The sequence below is a fragment of the Engystomops pustulosus genome, chromosome 2 (assembly GCF_040894005.1).
Source record: "Engystomops pustulosus chromosome 2, aEngPut4.maternal, whole genome shotgun sequence".
NCBI classification, from domain to species: Eukaryota; Metazoa; Chordata; class Amphibia; order Anura; family Leptodactylidae; genus Engystomops; species Engystomops pustulosus.
In genome coordinates, this window is record NC_092412.1 from 213,260,139 (window position 1) to 213,280,351 (window position 20,213).

Here is a 20,213-nt window from a genome sequence, read left to right on the forward strand (position 1 = left end):
TCTAGGTGTAGAGGATGTCCCCTGTCTATGGTGATGGTAGAACTGCCTCTCCTCTAGGTGTAGAGGATGTCCTTGTCTATGGTGATGGTAGAACCGCCTCTTCTCTAGGTGTAGAGGATGCCCCCTGTCTATGGTGATGGTAGAACTGCCTCTCCTCTAGGTGTAGAGGATGTCCCCTGTCTATGGTGATGATAGAACCTCCTCTCCTCTAGGTGTAGAGGATGTGCCCTGTCTATGGTGATGGTAGAACCTCCTCTCCTCTAGGTGTAGAGGATGTCCTTGTCTATGGTGATGGTAGAATCGCCTCTCCTCTAGGTGTAGAGGATGCCTCCTGTCTATGGTGATGGTAGAACTGCCTCTCCTCTAGGTGTAGAGGATGTCCTTGTCTATGGTGATGGTAGAACTGCCTCTCCTCTAGGTGTAGAGGATGTCCTTGTCTATGGTGGTGGTAGAATTGCCTCTCCTCTAGGTGTAGAGGATGCCCCTGTCTATGGTGATGGTAGAACTGCCTCTCCTCTAGGTGTAGAGGATGTCCCCTGTCTATGGTGATGGTAGAACTGCCTCTCCTCTAGGTGTAGAGGATGTCCTTGTCTATGGTGATGGTAGAACTGCCTCTCCTCTAGGTGTAGAGGATGCCCCTGTCTATGGTGATGGTAGAATCGCCTCTCCTCTAGGTGTAGAGGATGCCTCCTGTTTATGGCAATGGTAGAACCAGGCCTAGGTATAAAAAGATCTTGGTAGAGATCCTTGTTCTGCCCGTTCAGGTATTTGTACATTTTAATGAGCCCTCTTTTTGATCTATAATGCTGGCATGAGTCAGCAAAATGGCAGGGTTTGTAACACTTTCCAAAAAAAATCCATCTCTAATGAATATTGCATTTAATAAGAAAGATCCCAGTGTTCTCTCTTAGGAACAATTTACATAACATTTATGGAGTCTGTGCGGTAGATTTGCATATTTTATGATTCCTTAATGAACTCTGAAATATCAAATGAGTTCATTACTCACAAAAGTTAGAAAATTTCATTTCTACTAAAGAAGCCCATTTGCCTCAGAAACTTATGTCTCTGGAAAACCTTGTGTCAAGTCATTTAATATTGTTGTGTTTCTGTTGTTGGGCTTCCCCACAGACGGCACGTGTGCTTCCCGTGGGTACATACTATGACTCTGCCCATTATGTGCTAGTGTGTGCGCACGGGCAATGTACAATACAGACATAATGCACACAGTGATGTCACACTACAAGAATAATAAACAACTATGTCATAGTACAGGAAACAGTTATATAGTAGAGGAATAATGTATACAGTGATGTCACACTACAAGAATAATAAACAACGATGTCATAGTACAGGAAACAGTTATATAGTAGAGGAATAATGTATACAGTGATGTCACACTACAAGAATAATAAACAACGATGTCATAGTACAGGAAACAGTTATATAGTAGAGGAATAATGTATACAGTGATGTCACATTACAGGAATAAAACCGACAGTCATGACACCATACAGTGACAACATACAGTCATGACAACATACAGTGATGTCACAGTACAGAGATATACACACTGTGAGGACACAATACAAGGATAATACACTATGGGGCACATTTACTTACCTGGTCCCTGCGCGATCCCCAAGGTGCGTTGTCCACCGGAATCCACATCTGCTGTGATTCATGCAGATTGTGCGCCCGAGTTCCTGCATCTGTCGCTTCCCCGCTGATGTCCGCCGAAGTTCACCTTCTTCTTCCTGGTGCATGTAAGTGCTTGGTATTGCAACACAATTTAAATGTTAAATCCCGTGCATTGTCCGATCAGCCCGCAGATCATCCAACGGCCCACCCCCCGATTTGTGCCAATGTGCCAAATTCCGATCGCGTATGACACAATCCCTGCGCGATCCCCAAAAACGTCAGAAAACCCAACGAAAATGCGGCAGCAGGCTGTTAGTAAATAAGCCCCACTGTGATGTCACAGCACATACATAATATACACAGTGATGTCACAGTACAGGGATTATACATATAGTGATGCCACTGTACAGGGATAATACACACAATGCTGTCAAAGTACAGAGATAATATACCCAGTGATGTTACAGTATAAGTAAATCACACACATTGATGTCACAGTACAGGGATAATACACAGTGATGTCACAGTACAGAGATCATACACTCAGTGATGTCACAGTACAGGGATAATAGACACAGTGATGTCACAGTACAGGGATAATAGACGTAGTGATGTCACAGTACAGGGATAATAGACACAGTGATGTCACAGTACAGGGATAATAGACGTAGTGATGTCACAGTACAGGGATAATAGACACAGTGATGTCACAGTACAGGGATAATAGACGTAGTGATGTCACAGTACAGGGATAATAGACACAGTGATTTCACAAAATAGGGACAATAAATATGCAAAAATCAGAGCACAGGAAAATGCAGAATACTGCAGTGCAAAGATAATAGACATAAAAATGTATAAATAATAAAATAAATGTTGCAGTTGAGGGATGAGTGATGCAGACAGTTCTGCAATAAAACTTGAGTTGAATGATGTTACATGCCACCTTTATCACTAATTGCTCCCTGTGGCAGAGCTGCTATGGGCCCCATAGTATCTGCTATACCTGCTACCCTGATAGTTACATCAGAACACTGTATGCGATCAATTTCCCTGCAGAACAGTAGTTTTCAGACAGGGAGGCCGGGGTCTATAGTAAGGCATATCCTGCTTTTTGGTGAGGTGCAGTATAGGTTGACAGAACCAACTACACAATCACAGGGCTTTCCTTATTGCCCTATGCCAGTGATGGCGAACCTTTTAGCGGCCAGGTGCCCAAACTGCAACCCAAAACCCCCCTTATTTATCGCGAGGTGCTAACCAAAAATTAAAGCAGTAACTTATTGCTCCCTGTTCTTCAACTTTCAATCATATTGGTCTCCTGAGGACAGCAACACAGTAGAGAGATAGAAAATTTTCCCTCTCCTCTCCAGTTTTCCTCTGTACACAGAGAATCAATGGGCCAGAGAAAGTTCCTCCAAAGATAATTCGGCCCTGTCTACTCATTCTCCCTCTTCCTACAATCCCAATTAATAAAGTCAGTATCAAAATATGACTGAAAGCAGAATCTTTTAAGTTGCTTGGAACTGCAGAAAGATTCTTTGGGTCCTGTCTGGTGTGCTGGGGCGACAGCCTGGGTGCCCACAAAAAGGGCTCTGAGTGCCGCCTTTGGCACCCGTGCCATAGGTTCGCCACCACTGCCCTATGCTATTAAAGTAACATAACTTCTTTCTTATTTAAATAAAAAACACTGGGTTCTGGAGACAAATTGTGAATTTAGAAAGATTTTGGGACAGACTGCAGCCAATAATGAGGCAGAGGGCTATGCTCCAGGTTACTGAGACCTGTGGAAGAAGACAGAGAAGTCCTGCTGATAGGACTGGCTCTGCAACAGTATATCGGGTCACATTACCTCCTACCCAACCCTGACATACATGAAAAAGGGTTGTGATCTTTTAAAATACTTATCTTTTATACTTCCCTATCTCCTTAGTAATGGCATTGATAGATGCCACCCATTACCAAGATCAGGGCTCAGAGCTAGCGCTAGTCTAATGCTAACCCCCTCATGGCCCTAGTACCAACCAAAGGGTACCAGGAGTTTTTGCACCCAATAATGTGAGGCTGCTACTGATTTATTCATTCTAGCAGGCTATATGAAATGGGGTGACCCCAGATTACAAATGACCTAGAAATAGAGAATCGAGGAATAATACAATGTGGAATAGATGCTCCAGAATGACTTCCTGGCGGAAATCAAGTATTCGCTTGAAAGACTTTGAGTCTTTTTTTTTCTAAAAGGGGGTTTCCCATTTAAGCAAATAAATATTATTGCATGTATAACGAAAAGTTTCCAATTCACTTTTTTGTTTCAATTTCTTGTGGTCTAGATCTCTGCTTGCTGTCATTCAACAGGAAACGTCATTGTTTACTTCCTGTGGATATAACTGGTCCTGTGTTGTGTGTTGCCACACAGGTGCATGGCTCGTTCTATCCCTGGTTATGTCATGTCACACAGGTGCAAGGCTAAGTATACCCCTGGTTATTTCATGTCATACAGATGCATGGCTCATTATATCCCTGGTTATGTCATGTCACACAGGCATACAGTTTTTTATATCCCTGATTATGTCATGTCACACAGGTGCACGGCTTGTTATTACACACCAGAATTATAATGAGCGGTGCACCTGTATGACATCACATGACAAGGGACAGATTTCTGTCTACAGGAAGTGAACAATTAATCTTCTAATGGAATGACAACAAGCAGAGATCTAGAAAACTGTGAGGAATTGATACATTAGTGGGGTAGATTTATTTACCCGGTCCATTCGCGATCCAGGTAGTTTCCCTGATGCTGCGCTGAAGTCCATCGGAGTTCACTGAAGTTCACCGTCCTACGCTGGGTGCTGGTAAGTGCGTGTCAAGCGACACTTTTTTAAAAAAAATGCTGCGTTTTTTCCGAATCCATCGGGTTTTCGTACGCCCACGCCCCCCCGATTACCATCGCGTGCATGCTGGCACCAATACGCCACAATCTGATCACGTGCACCAAAATCCCGGGGCAATTCAGGGAAAATTGGCGCAAATCGGAAAAATTTGGGTAACCCGCCAGAAAACCGTGATTCGGGCCCTTAGTAAATGATCCCCAGTATTCAAGTGTGTAGGTGACATCATCTACAGTGTTTTTACACTATTATCCTGCATGATCTGCAATACCCTGGGAGAGAAAAATAGGCAGAGAACTAAAAAAATATAAAATTAAAGAAACAGAATGAAACAGAATGAAACAGAGAACCAGGTGGAAATTAGCAGCTGTAGTGACCCGGAGCCAAGCAATAGACTCAGCAATCTAAGGAGCGAGTATCCCTCCCTGCCCCCAGCTTATCAGTCCGAGTAGAGGTGTACACACGCAGGGTCTTCCATGGATGCTGGGAAGAATCAGCCAGAGGGACTAGCAAAAACTCACTTCATCTTGTACTAGGATGTACGGTGTAAGGTGCCTGGTATACGCTATCATGCCCACTAAAGAGCTATCAGGGCACAGGGGGTAGAATAACAGACTTGGCTCTGTGACGTACTGTGATATAGCAATTCAGAGGCTTCCAGGCAGAAGAAGAGAGAGGGGAGCCTCACACTGCAGCAAATGGTAAGGACGCCGTCTCTTATTTCTCCACTTACCAGAGCTACAGGGGGAGATTATTATGAGATCCGGGCAGGATTATGTATAATGAGGCCTATTTAGTGTGCATTGAGGTGACAGATTATGGGAGGGTTTGTGTGGAGGTTGACGGTCACTGTGCAAGGGAATGCCCGAGTTTATGTGTTTTATTATCCGTGATTGATAAAGTGACAGTATGATTTTATCAGAACTAGTACTCGTATGGAATACCGAACACTCATATAGTTTTAGCTTGTACCCATTATAGATGCTGCAGAGATTTGGGTTCACGTGAAGTAGAATCTATGCAGTAAAGGTTAATTTTAAAAATAGTAACAGGATTATAATATAGTGGGCTTACTATATGGCGGGTATATTCCCTATACATATATGTATGCACCATGGATTTAGCTAACATGATAAGGGATCTCCATCACCGAGCTGTCAGTCACTTCTATAATTCAGAACAATTGGATAACGTAACCTGCATCATCTATCACACTGCAGTCATTGATACGGTTCACTTCCATCTGTATAGAAAGAATATACGTATGGGATCCCGTTCTGCAGTTGTAGCTGGGCTTTCCTTCACCCCTGGCACTCCCCCCTGCCACTTAGCCATGTCCCTGCCATCCTGCAATCATTTACCATCCTGTACTGTCACTTATACTGTCATTGGAAAACCTTGTTCTCCCAGAATGCAGAACAGAATCTGACACTCACAGTCTACAGAGAATAATGCAGTCACTGCTCAATCTCATTAGAAAAGTCTCTGACTCACTTAATGACATATAGTATGTACCTTCTAAAAGAGCTTCTTCAGCAGCTGCAGACTGTGTTATGGAATTCATGTAAACAACATATTGGCAGCAGCAATCCCACTTTGTATTGCATAGTGACCTGCTGGGTCATTTTATGCTGTTGTTTATCACCTGCAGGATGTGGATGACATATTGTTATAGTACATACTACGTTTCGCTGAAGATTAGCAGCCATCGTGTCATTGGCGACAGATCTGTTGCACTACCAGGGGCGTAACTACAGTGGTAGCAGCCATATGAACCGCTATGGGGCCCACAGTGTCAGGGGGCCCCGCCTCCCGACCGGACACACTAAAGAGTGGAGGATGTGCATCATTATATCCATATTATGCTGCATATTGTACAACATAATATGTATATAACATATATGTGATGTATATATGCTGCATCTGTGTATATGGTGCATGGTGTCTGCATATACTGTATGTGTGTATACATGCTGTGTGTTTGTATATGTCACTGTATGTGTGTGTATATGCTCTATATGATTGTGCATAAGTGTATAAATGTGTGATTGTAACTTGCATTTGTGAGTATACAAATATGTAAAATTTTAAAGTGGGAAAGGGGGCCCCATGGCGAAGCCTGCTATGGGGCTCTGCCTCTCCTAGTTACGCCACTGTACACTACGTCTCCTTTTTAACTGTACCTACTACTACTACTACTGTAGTGATGTACTACTTGATTTCTTTACTATATTGTTATTGTTTTACAATTTGATTTGATTCACAGTGGAAGTTTTAATTTCAGCAATCATCACGGATGGTGATTCTTTACTGTATGAGCCACGAGACAATAAAACTCTCTATATACTATTTGAGGGATCCTGAAACATTGATATTGTGGGCATGTTTACAGTATCATAAGTCTCTTAGAGCAGACCTGTTCTAGTTGCCCATGGCAACCAATCAGAGCTCAGCTTTCATTTTCCCAAAGCTGTTTATAAAACAGTTTCCATGAGTAACTAGAAAAGTTTTACACTTTGAAACTACCAGCGCCCTATGTTTAAGAGTTCCCACTTCATTAAATTAAATCTCATCCATTCACCTATATAAAAACATTACCAACCAAATTCTATGCAAATGAGCAGAAAAAGTCACTTGTTGACACTTTTAAATTCTGTAGGGCAGAGCCGGATTAAAGGGGGGGCGCACGGGGCGAGTGCCCCGGGGCCCCCACCACTTCACCCACTAAAATGGGCCCCCACCAAGTGTGGCGATTCGGGCGGTCCCATTGCCCGGAATTGCCCACTCGGTGCTCCGATATTTATACCGCTTGACGCGCGGTAGCCAGTACATGTGTGTCTATGGCAGGACAGGATGTCAGCTTTGTTGTGCGGGCGGCGCGGAGTGTGACGTCACACTCCGCGCCGCCTGCAGGAGGATGCAGATATCCCGTGCGCTGTGTTTTATGGCAGCTGCCATAGACACACATGTACTGGCGGCATCCCGAAAGAGGAGCAGGGGGTCGCCGCGCATCGTGGGAACGGGAGGTAAGTACAGATTTATTATTTTACTGGGGACTTGTTATGAATTATGGGGCGCTGTATTTATAACTTCTGGGCTGTATATTCGTGGGAGGCTTCTGTATATTCATGGGAGGCTACTGTATATTCATGGGAGGCTACTGTATATTCATGGGGGGGGTGCTGTTTATTGGGGGCTGCTGTATATTATTGGGGGGCTGTATATTCATGGGAGGCTACTGTATATCATTCGGGGACTGTTTTTATGACTTGGGCTGTTTATTCATGGGGGGCATGCTGTATATTATTAGGGGTTTATGTATAACTGGGGGGTCTCTATATTTACGGGGGGCTGTAGGTATAACTGGGGGCTGTATATTCATAGGGGGATGCTGTATACTATTGGGGGGCTGTATGTATAACTGGGGGGCTGTAATTATAACTGTGGGGGCTTTCTATATCACCAGAGGGCTGTATAAATAACAGCAGACTATATATATATATATATATATATATATATATATATCTTGGGGGCTGCATATATAACTGGGGGACTGTATATATTAATTACTGAGGGATGTATGTTTATGAATTACTCTGGGTTGTATCTATTAATTACTGGGGGCTTTATATCTAATGCTGGGGGATGTATATATTATTACAAGGGACTGTATATCTATTAATTACTGGGGGAATGTATACAATAATTACGGTGGAATGTACATTTATATATTACTGGGGGCTGTAGACATGTCAAATTGTGCGATCATGGACCCATTTACATTTTTGTGCATGATGCCTAAGGGGGAAACGTGTCTTACATGGATTACTGACTAAGGGGGGACCCTACCTATTCTATGGATGCTAAATGTGTACCCTGTCTGGGCTATATTCTGTAGAGGGGCCCCCACCAGGTTTTGCGCCCAGGGGCCCCCACCAATCTTAATCCGGCCCTGCTGTAGGGGAACGTCCCTCTACATGCCCATATCTTGGCCTGAAAATAGGACTTGTGAGGTAGATTTGGGACCCTAAACCAACTAAAGGTCCTGTGGTTTAGGGTTTGTGCAGTGAAGCCGGGGGTGTACGTCGGGTTCACTTGCTGCAGCGTGCAGCCACCGCAGGGAGCAGGGTACTAGGGGAGTATAAAGTGTGTTTTTTCAATACAATAGCTTACAAATACTACATAGGATTACATTACATTTGGGATGCTTAACCAAATCGACATGACAGGTCCCCTTTAATATAAACATCTATGTATTATGACGAGGGAGATGATTTTTATAGGTACTGTAATAAAACAATATTTGAATGGGTACTTAAAAAAGTTTTATGTTCATAGGATTTGATGTAGAAATTTTGTGTGCTTTTATTAAAAATCTGAATGGAAAGTCTCTCCTAAGATTGAACAGCCTGCTTTACCCTCTGCCTGCCTCTAATGCTTCATTATCAAGTGATTTTTACATTTTACACCACACATATTTAAATTTAGACTTTCTACAATAGCTACCAGAAAGCAGAGGTAGAGGGAAATGCTGAGGGAGCAGGGGGGAGGAGGAGACAGTGAAACAACCTGTGAAGCTAGAGCACCGAGGTGCTCTGGTAACACTCCCCGGAGTCATTTTGGCTTATTAGCATCATTTTAAAAGTTGATAATAGAAGGAAGGAGACCATGGATAACAAACATAAGAAGATCAGCCACGGTGCCTGGATCTAGTGTGTCCCTGGTTTATCACGCTTAATTTTGATGGTAGATTTCCTTTGACAAGAGGGTCATGTTTCTGTTGCAGACATCCCAAATGGTTTAAAATCAGCTTTCACAGCTATTCTTTTAAAAAATGTATCACCGGATGCCCCCTGACCCCTCCTCTGTCAACACTATTGTATATTGTATTGTTATATATAACTGCCATCAGACTTTATTAAAATTTGTGGTTAATATTTCGTTTTCAGATTCTTTCTGTACTAAAGTAAAGTATCCCTGATGAAACAAAATGATTTCATTAAAAATTTAGGAAAGAATGGACCTGCTCAATAGGTTGCTAAATATAGTTATGGGCTATTATCAATTTATTTCCTTCGTTCATTAACATGGAGGTGCACAAAAGTATCATGTCTTTCTTAACCCCTTAAAGAGCAGGGTGTTACAACTTTTTATTTTTCCATATGAGGGCTTCTGTAGAGCAAATTGTATTTCCTAGCAGCACCATTTTATATACCACGCTTTGTATTTTTATAAGTGGAAAAATAGTAGAAGAGGCCATGATTCAGACATTTGGATGATTTTTTTCTGTTACAGCGGTCACCAATTACTGATTATTCTTATATTATCATCAGTCGTACTTAGGCTACATGCACACTAACGTATGCATGCACGGCTACGACTACAGTGACTCCTCCCCTCTCCATAGCGATCCATTACACATCGCTAGTAACAGGGGGAGAGATAGGACATGTCCTACGGCACCGTATCGCTCCTTGCAGCACTGTATCGCTCTGTGCATCCGTTGCTGTCTATGGGGGACGTATCTACAGCCGCAAGCTTAGGTCCCCCTTACTGTTGTGTGAATGTAGTCTTACCGTAGTTTTCCAGGGAAAGAGGAGTGATTTGAATTTTTACAAGTATTTTTCCCTTTATTTTTTTAAGGTCTTCCTAGGATACTTGAACCCAAGCAGGTTTAATCACTTATATCATTTACTGCAGTACAATTGTATACTGCTTCACCTACCTCCGACTGAGTATTATTGGTGTATGAAACACAGACGGGCTTTTCAGAGGCTTCCGGCCGTAATAGCAACCAATCAGCACCCCCGTTGACACCAGGGGGCATTGATCAGTGCCAAAGTAAGGGGTTAATAAAATCCTGTTCTAGTATGAGCTATTTCACAAATAAACTTCAGTGGGCATATTTTAGGAATGACATACTCATGGTGTGCAACCAATACATATTTATATGTGGTCATGTGGTCATATATCTATACCCTGCTACAATTTCTTTGTTACTTATAGCAACCAAGCATAACATTTTTGGACACTATAATAAGAATTCATGCTGTGCTGTGATTGGTTGATATGGGCAACAAAGAATGTTTTACTTTTGGACAGTTATCACTAATGTGCTGCAATGCGTACATTACGACTACAGAGAAAATAGGATCCACAGGTGGTAGGGACACATGACCAACACTGAAGAGTTATTGTAGCTGGCAGCTATGGTAACCCTGTACACAAAGAAGATTATAGGATTTCCCTCAGATGTGCTGTTAGCAGTGGTGTCTTGTAATTTATCACCATGCACACGCTAGACAGGTCTATGGGGAAAAAACTTTAACAATCAATTCATATTTGTCAATGAAACTCATTTAGTCATAATACAGTATTGAGAGAATTTATAAATTATAATGTTATACCCGTGCAGCAGGTAATGTTATATTATGAGTATAATTCCTGCCTTTGTGATAAACCTATTGTTATGCAACCACATCATAATGCAAGTAACAAGAAATGACTGCATGTCATAGATTATAACATGGTGACAGAGCAAGAGAACTACAATGTGACCAATAAATGTCACATTTACACACAGTACATCTAAGACTAGTATATTCTACGATTCATTACAACATATGTCTAAAGCTGCATTTACACTGATGTATGTGCAACATCCCCCACCGGGGCCTAGCCTTTTCTTGGGGCCTGGAGGCAGCCGGGGACCAGAATACCGGATTGGCTGGCTAGTTCGGTCTTGGGCACGTTGTGGTCAAGATGCTTGGTATGGGGACAGGAGGGCTGTCATACAGCCTGGCAGCAGGTGGTGTGTGCAAGAAATATGGAGGAAGAGGCTGATGTACTGGTTCTCCATGGGGCAACCCCTTAGTGTCTGTAAGATAGTAAGATATGTCCCTAGGTAATGGATGAGGAGCCTGTGGTGGTAACAGCTGTATCCCGGATCAGACGGAGGCAACGTTGTGCAAAATAACTCACGGTTCTTTATTGAACAACAGCCGGCAATGGGCCTAAATGGTCTCACAGCAGATTTGGATTACTGGAGTGGTCATGAAAAGGAGTCCTCAGGAATGGCTCACCAGCCTGGTAGTAGATGCAGGTTGGGATGGAGCTGTGTCCAAACTATGGAAGCTGCAGCTCTGGATTGGATTGTCCTGACTCTGGTGCTGGGATTAGCTAAGTGTCAGTACTGAGGGTACTGGTACTGTCTCTCTCTTCACTCTGTTTCTGTAGGCTGACTGACTGGACCTAAGAACTCTGCTTTCTAGGGAGAGCTGGGTTCCAAGAGCTTGCTGGTAAGACTGGACCTCTAGCCCCTCCCTGTCCAGGAATTTTATTATCCTGGTCAGGTGTTGGCTAGCTCTCCAATCACACTCCAGTGTACATTGTAAAAACACAGTTGGTCTATAACCATTGCCTGTTCAGGCAGGATCTACAGCTGCTGATTACCTAATGACCCAGTAGAAAGTTCATGACTCCTTCTGACAGCTCCTGACTTGGAGAGGATTCTGTTTGCAACTACCAGCCTGCCTATGTATTGGCAGGGGTGTTGCGTATAACCGCTAGGTAATATCATGCACACCGCAGCATGTAGGGGTGCGGATGGTAAAGTGAACTTTCTGGGAAGTACTGGCTATGTGCAGTGTAGGGGAAGACAAACCACCCACGATCCGGGAGACAGGCACTGGGGTTGTTGTCGGACTGGGTACACAAAATGAAGACTGTACAGTTGGTACCTAACGCCCTTAAACCAACTGCTTGATAGGGAAAGGTGTGGTGTCATGTGCTGTAATCCCCTCCTCGCACCAAGAAAACACTTCACCTAGGTGGCAATATGATTCACATAAATGATACATGCATTGCACATGATACATAATATACCTGCCATCTAGTGGTCTTACCCATGTGTATGAAGTCTAGGTGTCATTACTTAAACACCCACCATCCCCTAAGGACCCGCAGTTTACAGAGGCCACACAAATATGAAACTTCGGTTTGAGGTATAAGCCTGCGGTCAGCATTTGACAGACAAATGAGCAGTCCGAAACAGTCTTGGTTACATTCCTGCAAAGCCTGGCAAACAAAGGTTACATGCAAACTGACATATGGGATAAATAACATAGTTGTGCAAACAGATAACTCACATTGGCTGGGACAGCCCAATGGGTACATAGCTTAAATGGTACATAGCGTTACTCATAGCATGGCTACTCTGGGTAGCAGATTAACAATGTCCATTTTCCTAGATAGAAAAAGCATAAAATGTAAACAGAATGTCTGTTTCTAGAAATGAAAGGCATTAAGTGCAAAAGTATCCGGCTAAAAGTCTCTCAGAGGGCTCCTGCAGGGAGAGTCCATTCGCTTGGCACAGCCTTTGATGTTGGATAAAGTGTAATAACAGCAAAGCGTCTCCTCTTCGGATGAGATACAGAGTCCTTTGGTGAGGTGACTCTGCATCAGCAGAGGTGGGTGCTAGCATAGCACAACGGGGGAAAAGTTCAGGACAATTTCTGACTTTAAATAAATAAATAGGGGAGAGTCCCTGGATAGTCTCTGACTCTTTGTAAGGGTATATGGGCGCAGCCCAACTGGGAGTAAATAGTAGCAATTATTTATAAGTTAGCAAAGTTAGTGGGCTTCAGTCCATCAGGGGTTATTCACTGTCTGAGTCTTGAAGGCAATCGGGATCCTGATCCAGTTCTGGATCCTGTGGTGAGACAGCAGCTGGCTGGGGACACCCGGTGGCAGTTCCAGGAACTGCAGGTTCCTCAGCGTTCTCATTGGTCTCCTGACATTCAGGGGGAGGGGCGCTGTCCTCCGGCATATCGGCCTCTCCAGCCGGTTCTCAGCAAGGCCTGAGAACATAGATGGGTCTAGAAACAAATAAATGGGGGCTTGCGGCAGCGCCGCAGCTCCCTCCTCCTCCAGGTCTTCAGGGGCCGCATCATATTTTTACTTGATGGGTTTGTATTTTCCTAATATTTCGTTTTTCCCGTATGCATAGTGGATGGTCTTCCCTTAAAAACTTGTTGTTACAATACATTTTATTTTTTTAAATTTTGTCATGTATTACCTTTGTAATGAACTTTTTCAGCAGTATCAGCAGTTATTGTTGTGATTTGCACTCTAATAACATGCTTGCCATATCGTGGTGTCATAGTGATATAATGAATGGGGGAGGTGAGATGAAATCTCATGTGTCTTGGGGCAGTCATGACGCCTGCTGTGGTTGTGCTGCTCTATATATAAACAGTAACGATCCTTTGGGAAACAGCTCCTAGATATGGAGAGCAGCAGCGAAGAGACAGGGAGTGATGGAGAGGAGGAGAGCCAGGTAAAGGAACATCCCCTCTATATGTGCTTATATATATATAGTAGGCATTATACCCAGATGCAATCTGTACCCAGATGCAATCAAGTTGTTTTCTGTACTTTTTTCTTTTTCTGAATCATACACAATTTTTTGCCACCTTGATCTATGACATGATGACGTATATACCTCAGGTTTTGGTCTACACATTGTAGTTTGTAGTTTATATGCAGGCTCCGCTACCACATGGCAGGAGATGGGATGATAGGTCTTTCTCACAATGAGAAAGTGGAAGCAATGGAAAGAATTTGAGAATAGAGGTGATCTGATGTATATGTATGTTTGTGGTCACTGCAAAGATCTAGTACATGATTTATTATTTTGGAGAACTGTACCAAGGGCCCTGAGACATACATTGAAGATGAAGAAAAGGCTATTTAGAAATGGTTAGATTAGGTTCTTTGTAGTTAAACTGTGGAAAGTCCTTCCCCAAGAGGTAGTAATGGAATAAACTATGGCTCCATTTATAAAAGAGATACATGTGTTTCTAATGACAAATGACATTAACCCTTATAACTAATTCATAAATGAATGTTGGCCACAATGGCTTACTTGGACTTCTTTGTTTCAAGGATTGGACTTGGACTAATGGAGGTGAAATAATGATTCTGGGATTAGTCTTATTATCACATTTGGAGTGAGGGGCAATTTTTTCCCTAATATAGGACAATTGCTGTCTGTTTTTTATTGCTTTTTACCTTCTGCTGGATGAAACGTTGTACTTTGTTTTTGAACCTTGTCAACTACATGACTATGAGGATATGTATTAAATCTGGCATATGGTAAAACTGGAGTAAGCACCAATGGCAACCTACCAGACTTTTGAGAAATAAACTCTCTCATTGGTTTCTAGTTGGAATTGCCCCAATGTTAGGGGGCATTTGTTTTCATGAATCTCTTACAATATGTACAACCATTTTTGGTGCACCTAGACAAATCGTATTCCTTCATATACAATGCAAACTCTTGGTAGTACAATATATCATTATATCTCCAATATATATATATATATATATATATATATATATATATATATAGATATATATATAACAGTCTTCCTGACTTGACTTTACAAACATGCATAATTTATGCTCAGCTTGGGAAAGGTTTTATCATTCTCTGAGGGTTTCAGTAGAAAGAGCCACTTTCAGACATCTCTCATGGCTACTTTTCTGATTTCAGAAGACAGGATTCTGATATCTTCAGTAAAAGGAGGGTCAGCACACTATTATTCATATTGGATGATCAGCTGGCCCCACCAAAATCACCATCAATAACATACACAACACTTAGCTAACAGAAAGCCATACTGATACTTATGTTCTTTTGTCCTCTTTACACTGTGCCTACTAGAGAGGAAGATTTGCTACAGCTTCCACAATATAATTGTTGTACAGTCCCTGAGAGGCATAGAATTTTGGGGGCACACAGACCCTCCAAAGATACTCCCAAATTATAAATATGCCAGTGTAGGAATATATTGTCTCCCCCCGACTCGGGGATGTAGTGGTTATGGCTATTTATTAATGTGTCTTTACACAGCAGTAAACTTCTAGAAATTGATAGACTGTTGACACCATCTTATCACCTTATGTTGAACTATAAATTCCTATTTTTCATTTGACCATTTTTGGCACCAGCAATTTTTACTGTCAATTTTTAGGAAAGTAGGATCCCCAATGTTTTACCTTTTTGAGGTGTTGGTTATATTGAGCCACAAGACTAGCGATGAGGGTCAGAGTGGAGCGCTCAAACTGAAATTCATGAGGTTGGACAGTGTGAAGGTCAGAAAGAAAGGACAATGCTCCGATCAATAAATCAATTATGGCTGGGTAGTGGATGGAAAGATACATGAGGACAAAATGTGCTCTACTTTATATATTAGAACTGTGTTAATAGTGAAATTTCAGATTTGCTGCAAATTATTTATTTCTGCATTTATTCAGATTCCATTTACCATAATTTCATATAAACTTTACTGCATAGAGTCATCTATACTGTAGAATGTGTTAAAAAGAAAAAACTTCCCGATGGTAAGGAACATGTTTTTGACTTAGATGTGAACCGAGACAAGGAAAATATAAGTTAGATCTTTGGGGACGATATGTTGTATTTTTAACAAACCCTTTATTTGTATATTAATAAAGTGAGATTTTTACTAATATCTTTTCTAAGTATCGATGCTCGAGTCCATAAGGAATGATTATTTTTGAAAAAAGGTATGACCTTATACCGAAAAAAAAAATTACATCTGTCAGAAAATACATGTGAACCAGAGCAAAATAAGTTCAGGACAATTCAAAGACAAGATAGTGACCCTTAAAGGTAGTTTTTTTTTAGTTTTGTGGGAGCACTCATACCCACAGAGGCTTATCTGATGGACTGGGGTATTCCCACGAAGACAAGTTTCTTTTATGTACTAAGGATAACAAAATAAAATAACTAAATAATAGAGTTGAGCAGTACTGAGTATTTCTGCTCATACCATTCATTAACAGGCTGACCTATGCTAAGAATGAACTGAGGTTTACCCTTTACAGAAATAAATAAAAATAAATTAAATATGTTGTACAGTGACAAAATTTGTGGTTCACTCTTTAAAAAATAAAATAATTTTCTGTGTTTTGTGGATTTATGCTGAGATGTAGACAGTTCAGAGAAAGTACATGCTTAGTAGTTTGCTGTTTGTGCTAAAATTAATGTAGGGTTTGACATAAATGTGAGGTTCATTGCTGGTGTAATTACCATTGAATATATTGATTTCTTTCTTCCTGGATGTATAGAGCACTAGTACTGCAGTCAGGATCGATCTTCATCTATTTAATATGTCCTGGAAAAACATGCTGAATGACAATCACAAAACCTCTACGTATTTTTTAAATGAAATACTAAACTTTCAATTAATGAACAGCCATAACAATAACATTATCATATGTTGCGCTATTCTTTCCATCAAAATAATATAAGTCTCCCTAGGACCCTAAAGCCTATGTTAGGTCATTGTTTGTCAATTTGTATAATTTGTACGCATAAGAAATACAGGAGACAGTAGGACATGCTCTCTATTTTACGTCTCGGCTGTGTTACTATTGTGAGCTTTAGGATTATTGGCTCCTGGGGGCTGTGTGACTATTTGGTACTGGGGGCTGCAAAACTTCCAGAGAGGAATGGGATCTGCATGTTGTAGCAATATACAGTGATGGAAACGAACATACATCCTTCCAGTACTTTAAAATAGCATTTTAATGCCTAACTTGTGACAAATACATTTCGAGCATCATCTCTAACCTATCATCATGTTTTGTCATATCAACCTAATGACAAGTGACTGTAGTTTAGAAGGCCCTGAACACAAACCTGTTTTCTTAGAAAAGGCCCTAGTGATCATTCACTCAGAAGGCAAGTTTGGAAATATACCCGGCTCTTTGCCATTAAAGTACCCTGAGTCATGTGGGCAGTTAACTCTTGCCATGGTGTCATCCTACTCATGGTCCCTCAGTGCCTCCTCCCTTCCTGACATGTAGTCAGCCTCTGAGATCAAATTTTGCAATCTTATTATGCAATTTGTGACTAACTGGCACTATGGACAAAGTAGTTTGTGTTTAGTGACTAGTATATATAGATCTATATACAATTACTATTGAGAAGTTATGATGACATTGCATAATAATGCTAAAATTCTAGCTTCCTGCTGTACTTATTAGATCAATTAAAGTAGCAAAATGACTACAGGCAGTCCCCGGATTACGTACAGGATAGGTTCTGTAGGTTTGTTCTTAAGTTGAATTTGTATGTAAGTCGAAACTGTATATTTTATAATTGAAACTCCAAACTAATTTTTTTTTGGTCTCTGTGACAACTGGATTTTAAAAATGTTGGATTGTTATAAAAACCAGGATTAACAATGAAGCTGAATTGCAGGCACCTTTAATTACTGTTATAGCTGTTTATTGTAGCCCAAGGCTAAAGTACAGTAAATGACCAATTACCACTGGTCCATTTGTAACTAAGTGTCGTCTGTAAGTCAGGTGTTCTTAAGTAGGGGACCGCCTGTATTTTATTTTGTGTCATTGTGTCAATACTGTCTTAGGCTACATTCACACGACCGTGTGATTTCTCCAGTCCCGTATGAGCCCGTATATATACATGGCGTTTTTCATCCGTATGCAGCACGTATGTATCCAGTATTTTATACGTCCCCATAGACTTCTAGGGCATACAGCACTGAAATACAGGAGAAAATAGGACATGCTCTATATTTTTATACGGCCAGTATACGGTACGGTACGCTACAGTGTCAAAAACGACAATATAAATGGTTGGACGTATTGTCCATTGAAATGAATGTGGCCGTATGTAACCCGTAAAAAGACAGTCCGGATACGGACGTTTTCATACGTCCGTGTGAATACACGGCAAATTCTCTACCGTCTTTATATGGAGACTATAATTCTGCATGAAAGCTATGTTAATGTGGTCAAGCCTGCCCCAGGATAATAATTGAAATCTATGCCAGACAGTACCCAACCTAGATTTTATTTGTCCAGAACCTCTTAGTAATTCTAGCATTTAGTGTGCCAAATTGATTAACACATATTGCGCTATTGTTAATACACCCCCCCCCCAATTGTCACACAAGCTCAGTATCATTAAAGCAGACCTAACATTTTAACAAACTTCACATTAATCAATAGCACAGTGTGTGCCCTTGAGGCATAATACCATTTCTTTTCATTACGTGACTTGTGTCCTTTATTTTCTAGCAGTTTTATACTCTGCAGACTTTGTGTAATTTCAGATTACTAGAACAGGTGAGCTGAGACCTCGCTCAAGTTACTCAATACCTTCTTACTTCTCCCCTTTCACTTCATATAGAAATTCTATAAACTCAGACACATTAGGAAGATATAATTTAGCAGTAAAATTTAAAGGAGCCAATTAAGTGGAGCAATTAGCACTTTCCGCTGCAAAGATATTAGAACATTTCATATTAACTTGATTTATTGCAAAATTCTTTTGTGCAAAATTAGTGGGTAACCATTAAGAGTGCACCAACACATTCAGTTTTTCAGATGCAGTTTTGGAGCCAAAAGCAAGTGAGGATCATAATGGGTGAGGACTTGTCATGAAGAAGTGCTACTTCTCCTCTATTTTCTCTCCACTTCTTGTTTGGGCATCAAAAACTGCATTTGATAAGCTGAACCCTCAAAGCCTGGATCAATGCTCTTATAAAAGGAAGCAGTATAATACTTTGCAATTGAATTAGTAAGAATAAGTGTATTATGTAGCACAATTTGAGTGTGAAAGCCATGCAGAATTGGAATTGTCATAGTATTCTGGAGTGTTAGGATGGGGAATAACTTTAGTTACTGAATTGTAATATTTAAATGTTAACTTTTGTTAATATGTCCACCAGATCCACCATTTTCTGCGAAATGACTCAGAAGAAGAACTGAAACAGATAATTCACATAAGAGAAAGTAACCAGAGAGAACAAGAAGAGGAAAGGTTTCACCTGAGCCAGGCACAAGAGGGAGACCAACATCTCAGACAACACCAGCAGGAAGAAGAGCGGCTGCTCAAAAATCACGAGGAAGATCATCATCAAGAAGAAGAGAGGCTCCGTAGAGAGCATCAAGAAGAAAAGCTCCGCAGAGAGAGGTGTGAAGAGGATGAAAAGCTCCGCAGGGAGCAGACACGTGAAGAGGAGGAAAGATTACGTAGACAATATCAGGAAGAAACTCCCCGAAGAGAGCAACAGGAAGAAGAGCGTCAGCGCAGAGATCGCCAACAGGACATAAGGCTACGTTACGAGCAGCAACAAGAGAAACAACAAATAGAATATCCAGGGGATAACCTTTGGTGGGAGAAAGAAACTGAGAGGCACAATACAGATAAGGAGAAGTATTACAAGGAACAGCAGATAGAGAACTTATGCAATGATGCCATGCAGTCCCAACTAGAGTCTGAGCTGTTTTCTGTCAGGGACACTCAGGAGAACAATAATGAGGGAGAAGATAAAAGCCAGACACTTCCTGTATTGCTTCCAAGCTGGGGATGTCCACCTCTGGTGCCACCACCAAGTCCTTCTAGACCCAAAAGTCCATGGGGAAAGTTGGACCCCTATGACTCCATTGAGGTACACTATCAATCACAATTTCTTTCCTTTGCAGGAATGACATGTACTGGGACCTTGGAAATCAGGTGGAATTTACAGTCATAAATGGTGCCTGTATTTTCTCAACTGCACTAAGAAGAATCGGTATGAACAAATTCAAATGTTCTCACTCCTGCTGCCCCCTGCCTCC

At 41.4% G+C, this 20,213-nt stretch overlaps 1 protein-coding gene across 2 annotated transcripts in view; it reads left to right on the forward strand.

The window, feature by feature from the left end:
• Window positions 1-4,957: 4,957 nt before the first annotated feature.
• The window catches only part of SEPTIN4 (septin 4), a 35,570-nt gene continuing 20,314 nt past the window's right edge, over window positions 4,958-20,213 (forward strand). Inside the window, exons 1-2 of one of the 2 annotated variants that reach the window (XM_072138058.1) lie at window positions 4,958-5,233; window positions 19,322-20,044. In XM_072138058.1, coding sequence (XP_071994159.1) covers window positions 5,231-5,233; window positions 19,322-20,044 — 726 coding nt within the window. In that variant the 5' untranslated portion in view covers window positions 4,958-5,230. Of the gene's footprint in view, window positions 5,234-13,719; window positions 13,870-19,321; window positions 20,045-20,213 lie in introns of those variants that run through there. The other variant, XM_072138057.1, reaches the window with a different exon arrangement.